The sequence below is a fragment of the Capricornis sumatraensis genome, chromosome 2 (genome assembly GCF_032405125.1).
Source record: "Capricornis sumatraensis isolate serow.1 chromosome 2, serow.2, whole genome shotgun sequence".
NCBI lineage: Eukaryota > Metazoa > Chordata > Mammalia > Artiodactyla > Bovidae > Capricornis > Capricornis sumatraensis.
This window is the reverse complement of record NC_091070.1, coordinates 25212399-25236119: the sequence shown is the minus strand read 5'-3', so window position 1 is coordinate 25236119 and position 23721 is coordinate 25212399. Positions and strand designations below refer to the sequence as shown.

At 37.1% G+C, this 23721-nt stretch overlaps 1 protein-coding gene across 2 annotated transcripts in view; it reads left to right on the top strand.

The window, feature by feature from the left end:
• Positions 1-23721, top strand: part of FUT8 (fucosyltransferase 8) — a 318971-nt gene that overhangs the window by 213149 nt on the left and 82101 nt on the right. For both annotated transcript variants that reach the window (XM_068964112.1, XM_068964113.1), the window contains exon 7: positions 13005-13119. In XM_068964112.1, coding sequence (XP_068820213.1) covers positions 13005-13119 — 115 coding nt within the window. The remainder of the gene's footprint in view (positions 1-13004; positions 13120-23721) is intronic.

The window sequence follows — 23721 nt, the reverse complement described above, 5'->3', positions numbered from 1 at the left end:
GACAACCAAAAATTAGAGAAATAACCTTTAAAGTAATGAATGTACAAATAGAGAGGATTTGTATGTATGTAGCATATGCTGTCTTACTGTTAATTTTCAAGATGTTTAAGTATAAGAATTAAAATAGACCTTTGTCTCTGGTGATATTTACATTACACAAAATCCCCATTTTCTTTTTATGCTGGCCCAAATTATAGCATACAAGTGGCCTCTGGACTGAAAGTCTATGTTCTCTGAAAAATTAGTTAGAGGTTGTGTCTATCAGTTTTCTTGTTCAGATTTCCCTTTGAATCACTCATGATTTTTTTGTTCAGAAAGACATCAGTTATAGCGAAATTACTAATGGGCTTTTGTTTTTTCAGAAGGGCTTTCTTTATGTCTTAAAATTTTGTTCTCATAGAAACTCTGATCTCCTTTTTTTTTTACTTTCTAAATCAACTTTATTGTGTCATAATTTATTTACAATGAAACGTACATAATGTAGTCTATAGTTCTGTGGGTTTTGACAAATGCTCCTAGTTTTATAACCATCACTGCAATCAAGATACAAAATTGCTACTGCCCTGGGAAAATTCCTTCTGCTCCTTTATAGTCAGCACCTTCCCACCCCCAACTCCAGTCCCTTACAGTCACCAAATCTGTATCCGTCCCTATAATTTTGCCTTTTCCAGAATTTTATGTAAATGGAATTATACTATGTAGATTTTTGAGTGTGGTTTCTTTCACTTGGCATAATGCATGTGGGATTCACACATGGGAGAAAAATAGAAGCAGCAGAACTTGATGACTGATCCAGTGTACAGAGATGGGGGACTCAAAAGTAACTGAGAACTTTGTATTTTGCTGGAAGGATAGCTTTCATAAGTGGAGATCATTGTTTCTTGTGTAGTAATTTGATTTTTTTCCCTGACAAAGTATAGTCTCCTGAAGACTAGAACTCTAAATTCAATACCTTCTCTACCCTGCAGTGCTAAGCACTCATTATTTAGTCTACATTCAGTAAGTTATGTCTTTTTTATTTAGTATGTGCATTCTTTGATTATTTCACACTCTACTTTGCACCCTGTGCAAAAACAAAATCCTACTCCATCGAAAGATTTGTTAATTTTGTGCAACTAAAGAAAATTATATAACTGAGGTCAAAATAGTCTCTTGTAATTGAGAATTGCAAAAGGTATAAAGGGTGAGTTATAGGAGAAAAGTCATTTACCTCTAAGTATAAAGCTAGAAAGCCCCAGTTGATTTTAACAGTGGATGCTGCAAAACAGAGTATCTGTTAGAAAGTGTTATCAGAGTCATGCTGAAAGGAAGCCTGTGGGACCAGAAGAAAACCTGACATTTTGTATTTTTGTACTCAGTGCTCTTGACTTCATGTTTGATTTACTTTGGAGGATTTAAGTGATCCGTGTATCTAAAAGTAGTCATGAGACTTCAGTTATCCATGAATCACTAAAAATACAGTGTTTCCAGTTTGGAGTATAATTCTGATTCTAAGCAATGAAGTATGAACTTTCTTTGAATGTAAATGATAAAAAATAATGTTGCTTACCAAATATATCTGATCATTTGTTTATATTTCATGGGCCCTGTGCTCAGTAATTTTTTAAATGCATCAAAAAATATATTGAAATTGAAGGGGGGGAAAAACCCACTTTGCCTCATCATAGACTTATTAATACAGTTGTTAGAGTCAGAGAACTAGTTTAGATTTTATGTTTTACTCCATAGTGCTACTCTTCCTTGAAAGAAGAGGAGAAAAAGTAAAATGAATATGGAACATTATTTTCTTTTGATGACTGTGAGCTCTTGGTTCCAATCTATTTATTTTACAGACACAACTGGAAATTCAGTTTAATATTGAAAAGGAAAAAATATGTATCCTTTGTTGTTTTTACACATTTTTTCATACTCAGCTTTTATTGTCTCTTAGGCCTTATAGTTTCACTTATATGATAAGTGAAATTGCACATCTTTCATTTTAATTCTTAAAAAAGTAATATACTGCAAGTATATGAATCAGAAGTCCTTTTGTATATGTTTATTAGTGTATATTAGATTTCTTTTTATTTGTGTGAACAATATGAATGGTTTATAGCAATGTTATTATGGAAAGTATATTTTAAATAAGTCAATTCTAAGAGCAGAACTTCTTATTCAGTGAATAAATTTCCTAGAACCCTAATATAAAACACTGAATGTTGAGTAAATCACAAATATTGCTAATGTCTTCAATTGTCATACTAAGCAGAAAAATTTTAATTTCTAAACATTTTTAACTTGTGAAGTCGTGGTCATAGATATTATGAAGATATTTGAAATTCAGTACTTTTCATCTGATAAATAGAGGCATATCTCACAACAGTCTCTTCTCAACATACAGGTAAATTAGAAAGTCAGTGGCGAAATCAAAAGTGCTCTGTGCCAATTGTTAAGAATTTTTGTGTGTCGTCATTGCTGCTACTGCTGCTAAGTCACTTCAGTCGTGTCCGACTCTGTGCGACCCCATAGACAGCAGCTCACCAGGCTCCCCTGTCTCTGGGATTCTCCAGGCAAGAACACTGGAGTGGGTTGCCATTTCCTTCTCCAATGTATGAAGGTGAAAAGTGAAAGGGAAGTCACTCAGTCGTATCCGACTCTTAGCGACCCCATGGACTGCAGCCTACCAGGCTCCTTCGTTCATAGGATTTTCCAGGCAAGAGTACTGGAGTGGGGTGCCATTGCCTTCTCCAGTGTGTTGTCATTACCCTAGTCTTTTTCAAGCTTCAGCAAGGCATCAAGAGCACCTGGAGGGCGTCTTAAAACACGGATTACTATATCCCATCCTCAGAGTTCCTGATTCAGTAGGTCTGGAGTGGGGCCCGAGAATTTGCATTTCTAACATCTTCCTACGGAGAAGGCGATGGCACCCCACTCCAGTACTCTTGCCTGGAAAATCCCATGGACAGGGGAGCCTGATAGGCTGCAGTCCATAGGGTCGCGAAGAGTCGGACACGACTGAGCAACTTCCTTTTCACTTTTCACTTTCATGCACTGGAGAAGGAAATGGCAACCCACTCCAGTGTTCTTGCCTGGAGAGTCCCAGGGACAGAGGAGCCTGGTGGGCTGCCGTCTATGGGATCACACAGAGTCGGACACGACTGAAGTGACTTAGCAGCAGCAGCAACATCTTCCTAAGTGATACTGTTGGTCTTTGAGAACAAAGGCTTTACAGAATCCCTGGTTCTTTTTATTGGTTCACCACTGATAGAGGCTATGTTAAGTTTCTTGGGAAAAGTCACATGTCTCTTTAGGTTGGTGTGCCTTAACAGTAAACTGTGGGGGGGAAAAAAAACTCTTTTCTTTTGCTCCCCACTTGATGCTGTTTCTTCTAGTGAGGGGACCTTATTTCTTTTCTAGAATGTACCTCTCATTGTTCTTTACTCAAAATACCTACCATTAATGCAGCCTGGATTCCAGATATCATGTGGGTTTCAGCTCTCCTGAGATTTTTAGCAAAATGCTGTTGACCTGATTAGCCTATTACCTGGGAGCTAGTTAATTAATAATATTCCTTGACTTTTAGGAGTTTTTATTTTTTATGAATTTAGAGGGGCTGATGGCATAATAAATAAATACAGAGTAGAATATTATTATTACCTGGTATATTGATCTCAAGCATTAATATCATTTGATCTTTCAGTTGATGGTCATTCTAATGATTGTATGTGACCATGCTCCATAGTAATACCATCACATTTACTTGATGCTTCTGATATCATTGATCATGAATTGACCCTGGCCTCTTGGAAATAGCAAGAGGGAAATCAGCAGTTTAGAATGGTTATTTTTTGTCATTATGACTTGATTTATGTAGTAGTTTTAAGTTCAGTGCTTGGATTTATGATTTTTTAGATGTGGCCCTTAGTTTCTGAGGGTATCATGGAAAGTTTTATCTTACCACCCTTTTTGCTTGTTCAGAAATACATTTCACTTAATCATTGTTGCTTTGTCTCTTTTTGTCATCTTTATGGCGCCAGACACCAGCTTATGAAATAGTTAACTGGAGTTGCTTCTTTCTTATTTTAAATCATACCAATTATTAAAGGATAGGAGGGCTCACAGAACTAATGAGCTATTTTTCAGTTAAGTTGACTGAAACTGTTGAGATGCAGCCTAGTAAAGTAGCAGTCTCATTGCTCCTGCCTGGTTTGTATCATCTCATTACCAGTAATTTGTAAAGCAGCTTTGCTAAGACTGAGAACAGCTATGTTTCCCAAATGATGAGTGATACTTATGACTAACTAAGCTGATTAGCTTTTTGCTACTGTAGGGGAATATGTAACAAAAATACTTCAAATCAGGCAAGGGGTGTGATATCTGACTGGTTATAGGGGAATATTGGTAGGTTAATATCTCACAGGTTTATTTGATCAGAATTGCTAGTCATAACCATTGTGGTCCAATAGCTTGGTTTTTTCCTCTCTTTATAAAGTAGACTCTCCTCAACTGTCTTTGAAAGGTCCAAGAACTGAAATTTTCATTCTTGAATAGTAAAGTTTTGTGAACCTTCAAATCTATCATTCTTTGTGCTCTATTTTATTGTATACATGCACTTAATTTTTTTCACATGTGTTTTGATTCTTACATGAAGCTGAAATGTAAATATTCTTTCTCCAGTTTTTAGTATCTTTAGGCAAAATGTTTTTGTATGATTGTTTTCCTACTAAGGAATTTAGTGATACTAAATATCACTAGATATCACTAGGTACTATCTAGTGATACTAGAACATTCCTCTTAATGTCCTTGGACAAAGAGAGACATTGTCACATGAAGTTACTCTTATTCAGCTTGTTACTGAATTTCTATCAGCCAGATTGTGATTCTCCATCTTCTGTAAGGGAACATTCTGTCCTGAAATAAAATTTGCATTGGAAGGAGAATCTGGTGGAAAAGTGTGTCTCATCTAGTGACCCTAATTCTTGTTTTGCCTGTCCCCACCTTACATCTCCTTGGGTGTGGTTTCCAAGCTCAAAATATTTTTTGACACTAAAAATACTTAACTTACTAAGGATATCCTATGTGCTAGTCACTGTGATAAAGGCCATTTTCTTGTTTTATCAACATAACAGGAGACACAAGAGACACAGGTTCGATCCCTGGGTCAGGAAGATCCCCTGGAAAAGGAAACCCACTCCAGTATTCTTGCCTGGAAAATTCCTTGGACAGGGAGCCTGGAGGGCTACAGTCCAAGGGGTTGCAAAGAGTCAGACACGACTGAGCATGCACGAACAATATTTTGTGGCAAACCTCCTTATTTTATGATCAATACTGTGTGGCAAACCTCCTTATTTTATAAAAAAGCTATACTCAGGCCTAGAGAATTTAGATAGCTTATGCAATTAAGTTAGCAGAGCTGTTCTATCTGAATTTCTTTCTCTTAATTGCTAAATACTTCTCTGAGCTTTATTTTTCTCTTCCACACATGGGGATATAATTCCTGCAATAGTAACATTGTGATGATTAAATGTGGGAAAATAAATAAAACACTTTCCACAGTCACTAACACATTGTAGAATCTGGTAGACTGTAGTCAGACCTGCCCAAGGAAAGTCCCATAGAGGATATATATAGAAAATTCCTAGATCCTGCAAGGAAGGCACCATTAAGGGGAGATTGTCACAGTGCTAACAGGAAGAATTTCAGGGTCTGAAACCTAAACATAAGCCTAGTAGAGCTCACTTAACAAATAGCATAATTATTGCCCTGTGTTTTTATTGCTGCCCTGCTGGACTCCCCTCTGTCTGTGTGGGCTGTTGGAATGGCAGTATTCTAAATTCCTCCTGAGACAACATGGGACGCAGTGGGAGCACTGTCTGCCTTTCTGTCTACTGGTCACAGTTTTATCCTTTGCACTGTTTGCTTCTGCCCCAGGAGCAAACCAAAGTATTGCCCCTGATGCATGTTGACCTGTGGGTTAGGTTTCATAGTGTACCCTCCCTTAGTCACATTTGCTTTCCGTTCAGTTCAGTTGCTCAGTCATGTCCGACTCTTTGTGACCCCATGAACCACAGCATGCCAGGCCTCCCTGTCCCTCACCAGTTCCCGGAGTCCACCCAAACCCATGTCCATTGAATCGGTGATGCCATTGAACCATCTCATCCTCTGTCGTCCCCTTCTCCTCTTGCCCCCAATCTTTCCCAGCATCAGGGTCTTTTCCAGTGTGTCAGCTCTTCACATCAGGTGGCCAAAGTATTGGAGTTTCAGCTTCAATATCAGTCCTTCCAGTGAACACTCAGGGCTGATCTCCTTTTAATAAATGCCAGTTCTTTCACTTTGGACTTTTCTTGCTTGAATTACATCTTCTCTGCCAACCGTCTGGGGGAGAATCCCTCTTCAGCATTTTGAATCAGGTATAAACAATACTCTGCTTGTGGTTCTTCACTGGCATAATTGAGAAAGACTTGAACATTTCAAAACAGTTCTGTGAATATTAATGTGTATAAAAATAGGAAAATTAACAGCAAACATAAAGAATATAAATGTAGGCCAGCTTTGGAAGAAGCTGACAAATATCAAACTCTTGCTCTTAGAGTCACAGGTGTTTGTCTCATCTGTCACTTATCTTCAGAGGTGTGTATTCTACCCTGAAATGACCAGTGCTGTTCTGCTGGTCCTTTGCCTGGATTTGTATTGATATTTCCCAGGCTTTAATACCTCAGGACTTTAGATTCACCATCTACCTCCTAGATTTACGGTAATCTTCATAGTCAAAACCAAGTCAGCTAGATTATCCCAGCTTTTGGGACACTTCCAAGAGATTTGATTTTAGGATGGAGTCACTGAAAATCCAGAATTTCTATGGAATGGTTTTCAGACACCATGTTTCCCAGTAATGGGCTGGGAAACTGAATCTTTCTATTTGATTATCCTCATGTCTTTGGCTAACAGGTGACAAATTTTGCAGGATGGTAACTTATAAACATTATTGGATTAGCAAAGAACTACAGTTGACCCTTTAAAAAATGTGGAGGTTTGGGACACCAATCCATTGCACAGTCAAAAATTCACATTTTGACTTCCCCAAAATGTCACTAATAAATAGCCTTCTGTTGACCAGAACCCTTACTGATAACATAAACTATTGATTAACCCATGCTTTGTATGTTGTGTATCAATATTACATACTGTAGTCTTACAATTAAGTATACCAGAGTAAAGGAAATGTTATTAAGGAAATCATAAAGCAAATACATTTACAGTACTGTACTGTATTGATACCAGAAGTTTATGTCCTCTGTTTACAAGATGAATTGTCTCTCAGTAGCTTCATCTATCGGAGAAGGCAATGGTACCCCATTCCAGTACTCTTGCCTGGAAAATCCTAGGGACGGCAGAGCCTGGTGGGCTGCAGTCCATGGGGTCGCTAAGAGTCAGACACGACTGAGCGACTCCACTTTCACTTTTCACTTTCACACATTGGAGAAGGAAATGGTGACCCACTCCAGTGTTCATGCCTGGAGAATCCCGGGGACAGGGGAGCCTGGTTGGCTGCCGTCCATGGGGTCGCACAGAGTCGGACACGACTGAAGCGACTTAGCAGCAGCAGCTGCAGCAGCTTCATCTATACTATTTTATAAGATACAAAACACGATAGGTATTATACATATTATAGTAGAAAGCAAAAATGAAAAGATAGCATAAAAAACAGCTATAGCAATACATGTATTATACCTGTATTAACAATGACTGCTTTAAAGGAGGAATATAATCAATATAATTACTTTGTGGTAGCCTAGACTATACACTAATAAATGAATTGTTATAAAATTTTTATAGCAAACAGTTTTACAGTCATATACATAACAGTATTAGAAATATTACATTTTTTAAAAAACCTATGATAATAGGCTAATATGCAGTTTCTCTAATTATGAAGAAGAAATATTCTATAATAATATAATTCTTTGAAAGCAAAGTTATGAAACAGTAAGAAAACTAGCATATTATTAATTTTATATTAAATATAATTCACTTTATGCCTATGTAAGCATGGATGAGTACCAGCATATATTTTACACATTTATGGTACATCTTTTTCTCAATTTTTTTTTTTTTGCTATTTCCATAGTATGTGGTTCATCTGTGAGTTTTTTCAAATCATCTCAAATCTGAAAAAATTTGTCCAATATTTATTTTTAAAAACCTGCATATAACTAGACTACTTTCACAGTTCAAATTGTGTTGTTCAAGAGCCAACTGTAGGTTGAATTTAAAGTCATTTCCTGGACTTGTCTTCGTTACGTGATGTGCATGGGGAGGCCAAGAAGAAACGATTTACAAAGCAAGCTCAATTTAGTTGACTCTAGAAATAGAGTGACTTATTTTGTGATTCTGACTGCATCATCATAAAAAATTAGTCTTTTTTTTTTTTTTGGTCTTTGGTCTCCTAGTTATGAGACTGGTTATTCCACTTTCTTGACAGAGATTGAGATGAATATGAATAATTGATTGCTAAGACTTCGTACTGATGTAGCTTGGTAAAAAACATTCACTTTTATGTTTTCTAATTTATTAAAAAATACAGAGATCAGCTTTCATTCCCAGTGGTAAAGTAATGATTTGATTACTATGACATGAAAGCATAAACCACGCCAATCTTTATATTTCAAAGAATTTTCCCCTCTAAATTATACCTAATGTAGTTTTACCTGCTTGAGACTGTATAGTGATTGTCATGGAATGTATTGCTATTTGTTTGTGCGTATGTTTATTTTTAATGTAATGCCATGCAGAGCATATTGAATTTCCTTTATTCCTTCGACATTTGCTGATAGACTGGTTATTTATCCCGCTGTATTATTACCTCTCCAGAAACAACACTGTTATTTAGAGTTGAGATTTGCGATAAAAATTGTGATTACTCCTATTTAATGGGTAGGAAAAAGCAAATGACCATGTTTGGATATGATGAAACCTATGAAATATAAAAAATAATATGGGAGGAATGGAAAAGAGGCCTTATAAAACTGAGAAAATAATTTAAATAAAATTCAAGAGCCCTATAACACCATTATAGTTAAAGACATCTCCTGTTTCCATGATCAAGTCACACAGTTTCATACGAGTCGTGACTTTTCCCCTAGCAACTATAAAATGATATTGTAGGCTACGTGATAGTCCATAGGGGCCTCAGTTTTGTAATCTGAAGAAAACCTGAACCTCTGTTCAGTGTATAAGACTGTAAGTTAATTTCTTAGGGAGGCATTAAGTTGTAGATATGGTTTATCCAACTAAAATTGCTCTTTCAATGAAAAGAAGTGTTTTGAATCTTAGGTTGGAATAATAAGTATAAAAATAGATAAAGCATCATGTATTAGATTCTTGCCCTATTTTTAAAGGGTAAACATGGAAATAGGCAAGCTGTGAAGTGTCCTGTGCATGAATAATGTTGACACATTGAACAAATGCCTGAAATGGTTCACAGATGACCCTGTTATTCCAAAGCATTGTATAAAACTGTTCCACTCTTAGTTGTGTGAATATTCTAAACTGTAGCTATGATTTTAAATTTTTATGTGTATATTAGTAATAGTTTTGCTTTATTCAAAGGGTCTATTACCAGATATTCTCTGTTTATTGCGTGTCGTTCTGATGGTTTTCTATGACAGTAAATAAAACTTTAATTTTTCCAGTGGGGCTGCCATTTCTTTGTCCCTAAATGATTTATCATTTAGTTAAGAACCAGAAATAAAAGAGAACTGAGGCTGTCATATACTCCTACAGAAGTCTCAGTTGTTAAGGGCTGGTTTCATTATCTGTTAAATGAGTCCTTACTGATCAGTCCCTTTCTTCAAGGTGCTATAAAGCACTGACTGTTGGGTCATTTTTCTGAATGGCCATTAGTCCCACATATACTGTCATCTTCATACCCAGTGGATCCGTCCTCTTAGTTGTAGAATCATTCGTAGGTCCTCCTCAGACACGGGTAAAAGCTCTGAAGCAACTCTCTGAGTCATTCTAGCATAAATAGCAGTGTCTTAGTATATTTGGGTTACTGTGACAAAAATACCACAGATGCATAGCTTTTGAACAACAGAGATTTATTTCTCACAATTCCGGAGGCTGAAGTCCTAGATCAACATACTGGCTGATTTGGTGTCTGATGAGTGACCTCTTTCTGCTTCATAGAGAGTGCCTTCTCACCATGCCATCAATGTGGCAGAGAGGCTAGAGAGTTCTGTTGGGTATGTTTTATAAGAGCACTAATCGCATTCATAAGGGCTCCACTCTCAGGACCTAAGCACTTCCCACAGGCCCGGCTCTTGAACACCATTGCACTGGGCATTGTTTCAATGTGTGCATTTAAGGGGACCGCAGATGTTCAGTCTGCAGCAAGCAACGACCACATATATTATAACTTTGTTTATATTATCATTAATCCTTTAAAAAACTATGGCAGGCATTAAAAAACTATAAGGCAGGTATTATAATACTTATTTTAAAATGAAGTAACTATATCTGTGTTGTTCAGGACTTTCCTGGTGGCTCAGACGGTAAAGCGTCTGTCTACAGTGCAGGAGACCTGGGTTTGATCCCTGGGTCGGGAAGATCCGCTGGAGAAGGAAATGGCAATCCACTCCAGTACTATTGCCTGGAAAATTCCATGGACAGAGGAGCCTGGTAGGCTACAGTCCATGGGGTCCCAAAGAGTCGGACACGACTGAGCGACTTCACTTCACTTCACTTCATATCTCAAAGATGTCAAAAAGAAAGCTAGTAAGAGGTAAATCCCAAACTGAGAGACCTATCTGGTTCTCAAAGCTTTTTCTCCTCTGATGTGGAATCTTTCTGATTTGCATATTTACAATGAATGGTGTCCACATTTTTGTACTCTGGACCCCTTACTTTAATATTTGTTGTATGTGTAACATACAAAATACGTTACTATTGTTTATGTACTCAGTAAGGCTTCTGGTCGACAGTAGTGCTATTAGTAGTTAGGCTTTGGGCGAATAAAAAGTTGTATGCATTTTCAACTGTGTGTGGTGTGGGTACCCCTCATCTCTGAGTTTCTCAAGGACCAACTGTATACTTTTCTGATAAATAGAAATAAATGTCTAATTTTATAATTTTCAGAAACAAATAGTACATACTTAATAAGCATTCTCTAAATGGAAGAGTTAATACAAAATATGGTGAGGGAGCACAGCTGGAGTTATAACTAGTTAAGGATTATTCCCAGAAATTCTCTAGCACAAAATTGAATTTATGAAAGATAAAAATTATCAATATTATCGCATCTAAAATTCTTGAAGAATTTTTTTGCTACTTTTTCATTTAATTATCTATTCAAAATGTCTACTGGACATTTTCTGTGTGATCAGCACTGTTCTGTAGGCTGATTGGTGGTTGGTGGGTTTAAAAAGTACTCTGCTACCATAGAGCTTAAGTTCTAGAAGGTGGAGGAAGATAATAAAATAAGTAAATGATGTATATTAAAAGATGATAATTGCTTGGAGAAAAATAAAGCAGGGAAGGAAAAGAAAGAAAATTAAGGGATGTGATGGTAACTGGGTGTTGAATTTTTAAGTGAGAGTCTGGAAAGCCTTTTAAAACAGAAAGTGAGCACAGATTTAAATGGTATTTGGGTGAGTCACGTGGAGGATATCTAGGAAAGCAGCATTCCAGGAGCAAGAAGAGCAGATGCAAAGGCCCTGAAGTAGGAACAAGGCTGACATGTTCTGGGGTTAATAACAAGATTATGTGGCTGAAATAGAGTCCACAGTGAGGACAGTAGTAGGAATGAGATCAGAGAGATAAAGGAGGCCCTATTGTCTGGGGCCTGGTAGTTCAAAGTAATAACTTCCAGTTTGATGAAGTGAGACGAAGAGCCAGTTCATAAGAGCAAAGATATAGCATCATTTGACTGGCATTTTCACAGGATCTGGCTGCTGTGTTGAGAATAGACTGTAGAGACTAGCAAGCGTGGAAGCAGGGAGACCTGTTCAGAGGTTGCTGTAACAACTCAGGTGAGAGAAGATGGTGGCTCAGATGATAGCAGTGCCAGTGATAATGCTTGGTCAGAACCTGTTTCAGTATTTGCTGATAGGTTGTTGGGGGTTGTTAGAGAAAGAGGAGACTTGCTTTTTACTTTTCTTTATTGGTAAAGGTAAGTCATAGCTTATATTTAGTGTAATGTAAGTAAAGCCATCTGCACCAGCCATCAAGTTTCTCTTACCTAGTATACTGAGCATTTTAGTTTACTTTGCAGGAAATTCAGCATGTTTTAATTGACACTACCAATTCTATGCAGAATGGCAAAGTGTCTTACAATCATTTTATTAATTTAGACCAAGAATTGTCAAATTATGGGCCAAGGGCCAAATCTGGCTCATAGCCTGGTTTTGTGAATAAAGTTTTATTGGAACATACACACTTTTTTTTTTCCTGCATATTGTCCATGTCAGCTTTCCTGCTTCAAAAGCAGCAGAAACCCAGGAATCCTAAAATATTTACTGTCTGGCCCTTATAGAAAAATGTTTGCTGACCTTTGGTTTCAACTATTGTGTCAGAATTGTGCCAAGATTTTCCTCTCATCTTTTTCCAAGTATGAAGAGGAAATTTAAGAGGGGTCAGAAAGTGACAATAGAGGGAACAGAAAGGTAATATTCAAATACTGGCACCAGCGTATTTCTCTCCCTTATGTTAATCTGCCTGTTTCTTTGCTGTGGATATCCACTTCTCACTAATCTCTGAAGTGCTCTGTGTTGAGATATAAGTACACATAACCGGCCTAGGGGGAAAAAAAAGATTTGTTTTTCTCAATAGTAAAAATTTACTGTAGGAATGAATCTTGGATGCTAGAAACTAAATTGTTGAATTTGATAGAAAATAAAAGACAAGTACCACCATCAGCGTGAGCATCAATCTTTATGAAGAATTTGACTCATCTTATGATTTTGCATAATCCTGTACAAATGAAGTACAAATAAGTTAGACCCCCATTGTTGTTTGGTTTTTATAGGTCTATAATGACGGATTTATACTACCTCAGTCAAACAGATGGAGCAGGTGATTGGCGGGAAAAAGAGGCCAAAGATCTGACAGAGCTGGTGCAGCGGAGAATCACGTATCTTCAGGTAAGAAGGTTGGGGTAATAAATAAATTCCAGTGGACGATAGGAGGAGAGACATTAGAACTAAGAGCTGCTGCTGGTTTTTAGTTTTCCTAGCCCTTGCTTTTTGAAAGTATTTGTCCATTCATTTTACGTATTTATTCAAAAAGACACTATGTCATGCCTTGAATGGAACATAAAGATGGCTAAAACAAGATCCCTGCCTGAACAGGAGCTACTTCTGACACACGCACACACAAAAACGATAGTGCAAGATAGAAGTGCTGCATGTATGAGATATGATGAAATGCTCATTGGAGGAAGATGTCGCAGATAGCTTTCTGGAGAAGATATTATTTGACCGAGCTGTAAAGGATAATCATATAGGATTTAGCCGTCCAGAAATGGAGAAGAGTGTACTAGCTACAGCATACTATTTGCTGTGCTCATTCGCTCACTTGTGTCCGACTTCAGATGATGTGAGTAAAGCTCCTACCTGGGAAAGAGCAGCACAGGAACCCAATGAGAAACAGGATATTTCAGTTTGTCTGGCGTTTTGGTTGTGTGAAAAGGAGAGTTGGTAAAGGTAGGTTCAGGAGCCAGATTGCCGAGGTCCTTGTGTACAGGTTAAGCTTTATGGTACATAAGCGGCAAATGGTTGCCGAAAGATTTTATGTATTGCCTAACATCATTATAACAACAAACAGGAAATATAAATCAAGGGTAAACTCCAAGTCCCAGGCCCTTTTAAATGTTCTCTCTTCATTTTGTGTGTGTGTTTTCTTCTAGTTCTTACTTACATGCTTACCCAGTCTTAAAACATTTGTAAAGACAGAATTGATTTAATTTAGAATTTTTTTTTTTTTTTGCTTAATATACCATAAACCTTTCTTGTTTTAGAGTCACAACCTACTTTTGAAAAATTTGTGTACATAAGAGTATCATGATAAGAGTGGTGCTTTAGTTATACTAATCTGAAAGGTAGAATTTTGCTTGAACTGGATTCATTGGCAGAGACTGGAAGGAGACTGTTTAGGACAGGAGTCCCCAACCTCCAGGGGCTTCCCTGGTGGCTCTGCAGTAAAGAATTCGCCTGCCAATGCAGGAGACACAGGTTCAATCCCTGGGTCAGATGAAAACCAACTCCAGTATTCTTGCCTGGGAAATCCCACAGACAGGGAGGAGTGTAGCGGGCTGCAGTCCATGGGTCACAAAGAGTTACGCAACTTAGCGACTAAAACAACAGCAACTCCAACCAGTGCCTCCTATCATAGGTTAGAAATAAAGTGCACAATAAATGTAATGTGCTTGAATCATTCTGAAACCATCTCTCCTCCCCCCGGATCCGTGGAAGAATTTTCCTCCGCTGAACCAGTCCCTGGTGCCAGAAAGGTTGGGAACCACTGGTTAGGATAGAAGGACAGTATTGCAGGTGAGAAATATTGAGGTGTGTGGCAGTTTGCATTGGAAGGGAAGAAAGGAATTTGAGAAGATCGAATAGATAAGCCTTTCCAAGAGGCTGAAGGACCTGGAATGACTAGGGTAGTGGGGTATTAACTGAAAAGGAACTTAATAAAGTTGAATGCAATCATCAGGAGGAAACAATGAATTAGTAAACAGAATTCTGTAATGCTCCAAACACTTGCAGTTGGGATGATCCTCCCCATCCGCTTCTGGTGATGGTATGCTTTCTGTGTACACTCACTCTGTTTCCCTTTGAAAAGTAAGGTGTCTTATAACAGCGAAATAATAGCCAGTGACTTTATTTTGTATATTTTAAGATGCACATTTTCCTACACTTAAATAGGAAAAAAGTAGAAAATCAAGTGCTTCAAGACATCATTAAAAACAAAACTGATCTTGGCATGCTGTCTTGTCTCGCGCCCCATGGCCATTCATCAGAGGTGTCTGTAGAATGAGCAACACTTGCCTCCTGTAGGGAAGAGGTAATTATCTCCTATCAACTAGAACCTCATTCAGTGAAATATAAACAGCTGGTGGTGCAGAACTATCATCCTCATTTAAAATGGAAATAACTATGGTTTCTGAGTTTCTTCCATTTCCACATATTCATTAAGTTTTCACCCCACGAAAGTTATTTAAACTATGATTTGGCCATACTTTAGCTCCCCTCACTGTAAGGAGTACCTACCACTTGCTCTAGTTTCTTTTCTCCTCTTGGTTTTTAAGAGGCCAAGTGCTCTCACCGGTAGCATGAAGTTCATCTTCAGTGTGCTGTTTTCAGTGGTTCTGTTTAGAGAATTTCACTTGTAAATCACTTATAGCAAAACATCATTTCACATGGACCTAACTTTGAATAGGTATTCAAATATTACCTATTTTAAAAATTCTTGCTTTTTTGCTTTTTTTAAATTTTTTTTCTATTGGAAAAGAAAATGTGATTTTTTTTTAAATATTCAAGGAGATGGGGAAAATCTCAATAGGAAAAAATGTATTTTAGAAAAAATATTTTTCTTTAATTATTTAATGAATTTATGATCATTTTTTTCCATTTTTAAAGAACTATATTTTAACATATTATTTTTTAGAGGTTAAAGTTGCCAGTCACTCAGTCTTCAACTTCTTTGGATATAGGTGAATAAGCATCCTCTCTCCCATTCCAACAAAATTAAAGATATGTATTTGTAAGGAGGACTTGCCCAGTGGCTCAGCAGCAAAGAATCCACCTGCAATGCAGGAGATGCCAGTTTCATCCCTGGGTTGGGGAGATCCCCTGAAGAAGGAAATGGCAACCCACTCCAGTATTCTTGCCTAGGAAATCCCGTGGACAGAAGAGTCCAGCAGGCTACAGTCCATGGGGTCATAAAAGAGCTGGACATGACTGAGAGACTAAACAAGAACAGTAGATCATAAGGAATCTTTCTCTGACTTGGATTTTTATTCCTTTTAAAAAAGAATGATTTGGGGACTTCCCTGGTGGTCCAGTGGCTAAGACTCTATGCTCCCAATGCAGGGCGGCGGGCGCCGGGGGGCGGGCCGGGTTCAATCCTGGGTCAGGGAACTAGATCACACAGGCTGCAACTAAGACCGGTGCAGCCAAATAAATAAACAAATAAATAAATCATGATTTATCCCTGGTTTAACTTAATGGATTAGAGAATTAATCAGAATAGTTAAGCTATTTATACAGATGTTTTAGAGTGATTGCATTTTTTCCCATTACATCTTTTCTTGGTATTCAAATCTATTGATGTTTCCATACTATTATTTTTAAGCCTTTTATTACTGTTAAAAGGATATTTAAGCAACTTAGATTCTGAAAGACTTCAACAGGGCTTAGAAAATGAGAAGTATACTAGGAAATAAAGCTAAAAAGGGATAAAGGACAACATCTTTGACTTTTGGTTCAGTTCAATTCAGTCACTCAGTTGTGTTCAACTCTGCGACCCCATGAACCGCAGCATGCCAACCCTCCCTGTCCATCACCAACTCCTGGAGTGTATTACCCAAACTCATATCCATTGAGTTGGTGATGCCATCCAACCATCTCATCCTCTGTCGTCCCCTTCTCCTGCACTCCATCTTTCCCAGCATCAGCGTGTGTTTGGTACCTATATTCAAAATAAAAACAAGCATTTCATATAACTTATAGATGGAGATTTTAGAAGGCTTTCCTTCTTTAGCCCATCAGCCAGCTATTATATAAAGATGCTAATATTTTATATCTAAGTAGAAAATAATAAGGAAAAGGTACAATAGAAACAAATATTTTCAACATTTTAAATCTCTGGGAGATTTTAGTCACTGAAATACTTGCTGTAGTCATAAATAATTCAGATAATTTTATAATTTACTTTTAATGGTTTGTTTGAATAGGTGAAAAAACATTTTCAGTTTTACTAGATTTTTACTTATTAAACTTGTGACTTCTCATTAACACAACAAGAATTTTTTAAAAATCCTGATAGATTTAGGTATAATGTAAGACCTAGTACAAATAGAAAAAACCTAGATTAAACCCCTGTCTTAATCCATAATAGGTTTCTTTTTAAAATCTAAGCCTTTCTTTCTGCAGTTCTCCAGTCCTCTGAATTGAGCAAATATCCATTATGTCTCATGAAGATCCTGCTTGACTCACAGTCGTATAGCACAGTGAAGTTTGGTTTCAATATTAGATTTCCATTCAGTTATTATCACATATGTCATGTCTCTCATGTTTGCTGTGCGCAGTCATGTCTGACTTTGTGACCCCATGGAATGTGTGTAGTCCATCAGGCTCCTCTATTCGTGGAATTTTCCAGGCAAGAATACTGGAGTGGGTTGCCATTTCCTCTCCAGGGGATCTTCCCAACCCAGGGATCGAACCCACATTTCTTGTGTCCCCTGCACTGGCAAGCGAGTTCTTTACCATTGTGCTGTCTGGGAAGCCCTTATTGTCATATACCTGGATTTTACTTGGGAGAAGCAATTGCACCATACACTGGAAGATAAGAAGGTACTAGAGCAAGTGGACTTCAGTGGGACAGAGTTCTATAGTTGTCTTAATTAAAATTATCTTATCCTTAGAGTTGAAGGCCCTAAGGCATGGCATTAAAGGACTAAACTTACTAAAAACTATAATAATCTTTTTGAAGACAACCCCAGGTATGCTGTGTTAGTCTCAAGTAGAATGGACCAAGTAATTCTCTTAAGGTCTTAATCTTTTGTATGTTTATCTAAAAAGTTCTTCACCCATACAGTGAACAGGTAGTATTGGGCTGTTTAAAATACTATGTTGTTCTGGTCTTTAATCTTGTGCTACATGAATCATAACACATTGAAAAGTTTGTTGAATATATTTCTCTAGTTTCTGATGTTAACTTCAGGCTCACTTTAAAAAACACACTGCTAATATATTTGTTATGTGTCTGCATTCTCCTGTAATGCATGTCATTTTCCTAGACTTTTGAATGACATGGAAGAAATTCTTTGATTGTGGTTATTAGAATATACTTTGCAGTTTCTAATCTGCTCATATTAAGCACATTGGAAGAGATCACAATGCCTTGTTTTTCCTTAACTTGCTTGAAACAAGTTGTAAGTTGGTGACTCTGGTGAATAGAGCAGCTAGTTAGGGCACATAACTTATAACAGAAGGCATTTTCCAGTTTAACTGGAAATTATCCATGTTTTGGTACTTAAAGTTTCTTCTTTTGTTTTTTCTACTCAGCTCTAGAGTTGACATTTTAAGCAGAATTGAACCCATTTCAGGTAGAATCTAAGTATATAGAAAGTAGCAATAGTTGGAAGTGGGTTTTTGTTTTTGTTTTTTTCTTTTTGTGGCTTCCTTTGGGGGCTTTGCTTTGTTTATTTGTGTTTTGAATAGGACTTTTCTTGGAAATTGGTAGGTTGATAATTTTCCGTTTTTTGAGAGAAAACTAAAAGCTATGGAAATAGAGAATATTTTACTTTTAAAAAGAAAATAGAGCTTTGTTTTTCCATTCAAAAGTAGACTAGTTGGAGATAATACAGATTTCTCTTTTCCTATATGGATTCTAGTGACTGCGGACGGTCTTTGGAATGGAAAGTGGCCAGGTTACACTAAGAATGTATTATTGAGGCTGTTAACATATTTTTCAAATATTTTTCAGATTATGGGGAAACCCTCCACTATAACACAGGATGTGTCTAACCCCCTTTCTCTTCAACAGGACAATCTTTAAAAATAGATTTAAGGCCAGACTATAACTATAAACTTGATTCATCTGCTAGTATGCTCACCATGAGATCAAATCTTTCATCTGGTGCCCTCAGAGTTGTGTGTTCTAATGAGTAATTCAGTGTATTTCTGCCCAAATGGGGACCAAAATAAAGCCAGAAGTGGTAATAATTATAACTCACTAGAAAATGTCATTAACTTAGCTACATTAGGACATTCATTAAATGCTTAAAACAACTGGCGTAAAGAGAAACTTTCAGGACTTTTCCCTGTTTGAAAGATATTAGTTTGAGGTGAGATCCGTTAGGGAGAAGGAAAGAGTATTTCAGAATTAAGCCCTAAGAATATACTGACAAAGAATATCTTTCCCAAGATAAAAAGTATAAACAGGTTCAATGAGGAAAGAAAAAGAAATGGTAAGTGAATATGGTGGCAAGGGTAGCTTTCATGAAATGAAAGAGGGAATTACTCCACTGGAAGTCAGCTGAGGACAAAGGTGGTGATAGGAAGTAAAAAAAGATTTATTAAAGGAAGTTTTCTAAGCATTATTAAAAGCTACATTATTTGGAATCTTACAGATTTTATGGAGCCCTTGCATGTGGGAATGTAGGTCTCATAGAATTGTTTATTTTTTCATTTATTCAGGAAGTATTTGGATGTACTGGATATCCTAGGCATTAGGTGCATTGTTAGGGATTTAGGGTGAACCAAATGGACATGGTATGGTGTCTGCCCTCAGAAAGCTTGAAGTCTGGTAACATTCTGAGAGTATCTCTGAACTAATTATCTTCACACACACACGATTTATTTTACCCCTCCATTGTGTAGTTTTGATATTTATTTCTCTGACTCATCATTTGGATATTTTATTGCTTCCCCTATTGCTGTTACACACATTTTTCCTATCTATGTGGTTGCTCAGTCATGTCCAACTTTTGCAACCCCATGGACTGGCCCCTGCCAGGCTCCTCTGTCCATAGGATTCTCCAGGGAAGAATACTGAAGTGAGTTGCCATGCCCTCCTCCAGGGGATCTTCCCAACCCAGGGATCAAACCAGGTCTCCTTCACTGCAGGCAGATTCTTTACCGACTGAGCCACCAGCCACCTTTATCACTCCTTCAAAAAAAAAAAAAAGCTTTTGTTGTGGAAAACTTCAAGTTATGTAAAAGTCAGAAACCATTGAACCCCTAGTACCCATAACCCAGCTTTAACAATTACCAATTCCTGGTCAACTTTGTTTCATCTGTGCTTCTACCACACCCCTTGCATATCCAGGATCATTCTGAAGCAAATCCCAGACATTTTATCATTTCATTTGTAAATATTTCAGAACGAATTTCTGAAAGTTAAAGATAATTTTTTAAGAAAATAGCCACATGCTAATCATATCTAAGATTACTAACAGTAGTTCTTTAATATCATCAAAATAATCATGTAGTGATCATATACCCCTGATTGTCAAACACATTTTAGTGTGCTATTTAAAAACTGATTATCTGCAGAGGGATTCCAAAAAGATGGTAGACTAGGAAGCACCAGGAATTTGTCTCCCTACCTAGACTGTTGCACTGGCAGAAACCACCTGATATAACTTTGAAGTCTGTTGAAGGCTTACAGCTCCAGGGGAAAGTTCGTACCATAAATTGCAGTTAATTTTGGTTTTCAGCTCTTAGCACAGTAGAAGCTATCCATTCCCAGCCCCAGATCTGTGGTAGACAACAGTGCACTTCTTCCTGAAATGCATAAATGGTTCAACATGTGAAATTTGATCATTGTAGTATGCCACATCAACAAATAAAGGAAAAAAACACATGATCATCTCAACTGATGCAGAAAAAGCATTTGACAAAATCCAGTACCCTTCATGATAAAAACACTCAACAAAATAGGAATAGAAGGAAACTGCTTCTACATAATAAAAGCCTAATTTTTTAATGTTGATCTTATATCCTGCAGCTTTACTAAACTCATATATTCTAACAGCTTTTTTTTGTAGATCACGTTAGATTTCCTATATAAGTTATCATGTCATATGCTAATTAACATCTTTATCTCTTCATTCCCAATCTGGATGCCATTTTGTTGTAGTTGCTTAATAGTTATTCACCTTAATTAGTATATTCTGTTACTAGCAAACCCAGAGAAGGCAATGGCACCCCACTCCAGTACTCTTGGCTGGAAAATCCCATGGACGGAGGAGCCTGCTAGGCTGCAGTCCATGGGGTCGCTAAGAGTCAGACACAACTGAGTGACTTCACTTTCACTTTTCACTTTCATGCATTGGAGAAGGAAATGGCAACCCACTCCAGTGTTCTTGCCTGGAGAATCCCAGGGACGGGGGAGCCTGATGGGCTGCCGTCTGTGGGGTTGCACAGAGTCAGACACGACTGAAGTGACTTAGTAGCAGCAGCAGCAGCAAACCACTTAGGGTTAGTAAACTGCAAATTTAATTCCTTCTTTTAAAATCCTTGACAACATCTGATTTGGGATTTTAAGTTTCTTCACAAGAGTTTAAAACCATCTTGACATGCCTGATGGCTATAGAGGAACTTATTAAATTCCTAGCAGTGCACTTAGCACAACTCTATCTGCATTTTGTCATTTTAAAGTTTAAATATTTCTTATATATTTATATCATCTTGATTATCAATAATACAGGTTTTTAAAACATCATTCCTTATTAAAGATATATGAGAATGCATATGAGGTCCTTAACATTTACTATCTAGAAATAAAATGAGCAGCTGATGGAAATCTAGATGCTGCTCCCTAAAATCATTTTATCTTTTGAGAGTAGCACCACCTAATAAAGTATCTTTTTACTTTCTTGAATGTAAGTTGAACTTAGATTTGACTCTATTTAATTTAGGTATATCAGCCCCAGTGTTACTCTGTTTCCTCAGTAATTTTCTCTTTCTAGAAACATACTCTTTTTTTCCTAAGAAAGGAAAAATTTTTATTATAGTTTGATCCTGCCCTAGATCACAATATACATAGCATAATTATAGAAACAATTTTCCAAATTTTAAAAGAAATCTGGGTTTCACATAGTCATAGTGCAATAATTGGGGATTTTGGCCCTGACTATGAGGTCCCAGGCTGTAGATTCCTCTTCTAGAATCCTGGTCTCAATCCCAGTGAGGCAATAACTGGGAAGTAGCAAACTCTCCTGAGGGGGAAATGAAGGCTCTTGACCAGACATGGATCCAGATTTAGAGAACGGGCTTGAAGCCTCTAGTTTTTAGTACTCTCTTTTATGTAAAGAAATACAAATATAAAATTAGATATTAGAATAAATTCACTTGATTCTCATTATTTGCTCCAGTTGTATTCTATAGAGTCACACAGAATTAGTGAATAGTGAAACATTCATTCTAAATACCTTTAAGTCTCTGATCAGTTAATCAGTATATAAACTTGATCAATGTGTTTTCCTGTTTGAAAACACCAAATATGTATTGTTGACTCATTAGCATTAAACTGATAGCTTTATGGGCCTCTCTGGTAGCTCAGATGGTAAAGCAATGAGGGAGACCCGCAATGAGGGAGACCTGGGTTTGATCCCTGGGTTGGGAAGATCCCCTGGAGAAGGAAATGGCAACCCACTCCAGTGTTCTTGCCTGGAAAATCCCATAGACAGAAGACCCTGGTAGGCTACAGTCCATGGGGTCGCAAAGAGTCAGACATGACTGAGGGACTTCACTTTTACTTTCATAGCTTATAGCACAATAACTCATACTTGAGTAGAACTTGCCTAACACATATTTTTCTCTGGAAGGCATCTTGTAGCTTTCTAGTACTTAGGAACCCTGGACAGCTTACGAACACTTCAGCACCATGCTTATGTGCCATTTTAAACAGTGAAATTACCAACAAAAAGCACCAAAATGAAAAGAAAAAAAAGGGCTCTAAATAGACTGTTAAAAGGACCCCTGTTCATAGAATGAGAACTGAAACAAGAAGGTAAATGGCACCTTATTTGACCTCAGCAGAGAGTTTGTGTTTAGGAGGCTCCCATTTTTCACTGTATTACACTTGTCCACAAGTGACCTGAAAGCACATCAAGTGTTGATTTTGAGGTTACAAATAAATTTTAGCTAGTAGGCAAATTTGCAAATATGGAATCTGTGAGAGTAAGGATCAACTATGTATAATGAAAACAAATCCCAACAAATTACAAATTTTATGAAGTTGACAAATACCACAAACACAAAATTCCAGAAAAATTAAAAATTTTCTGACACTTTATAATACTGTTTCCTCACATTTCTCAGGTGCATACTCTTTGATTACAGTTTGTCATATTTTCTATAAAGTGAATTGACAATGATTTTGTAATATTTTTTATAAAGAGAATGGAAGGATTAAATCAGATTTTTGATCAACAAAATTTTGTTTTTAATTATTCGTATTTGTGATACATAACCTTTGCAACTTCAAATACAGATACCTCGTGTTTGTAGTACTGCTATAAGCTAGTGCCCTACATAAAAGGGAATTTGTATAAGTTTTATTTCATGTGATTCTCATCCAATAAAAAAGAATGGAACATATAGTTGTTCTATGCTATAATTTTAATAGTATATGTTACATTTTTGAGGTTATTAATAATAGACGAGAACTTTTGTGTTGATTAGGCATCACTGAGAACCGACTCCACTTCTCCATGGGGCACATTCATATCACAATGCAACCTCCTGCCCTGTACCTATATTTATGTCACAAAAATAACTGTGCAAAAGCAACCATGAGCACATAAATACATACCTCGAAATGATTACTAAATTAATAAATTTAAATTAAATTAATTCCTTGCTTAATTTTCCCATAACAGGACCTCAGGAATGTTGAAGACCACTTTATTTCCTCCCAACATTGATACCAACACTGGGGAAGTGAGGTGAATGGGAGGGAGCTTCAAGTGGGAAGAGACAGCTGTCTTTCTCCCTGTGGACAGATTTTGCAAA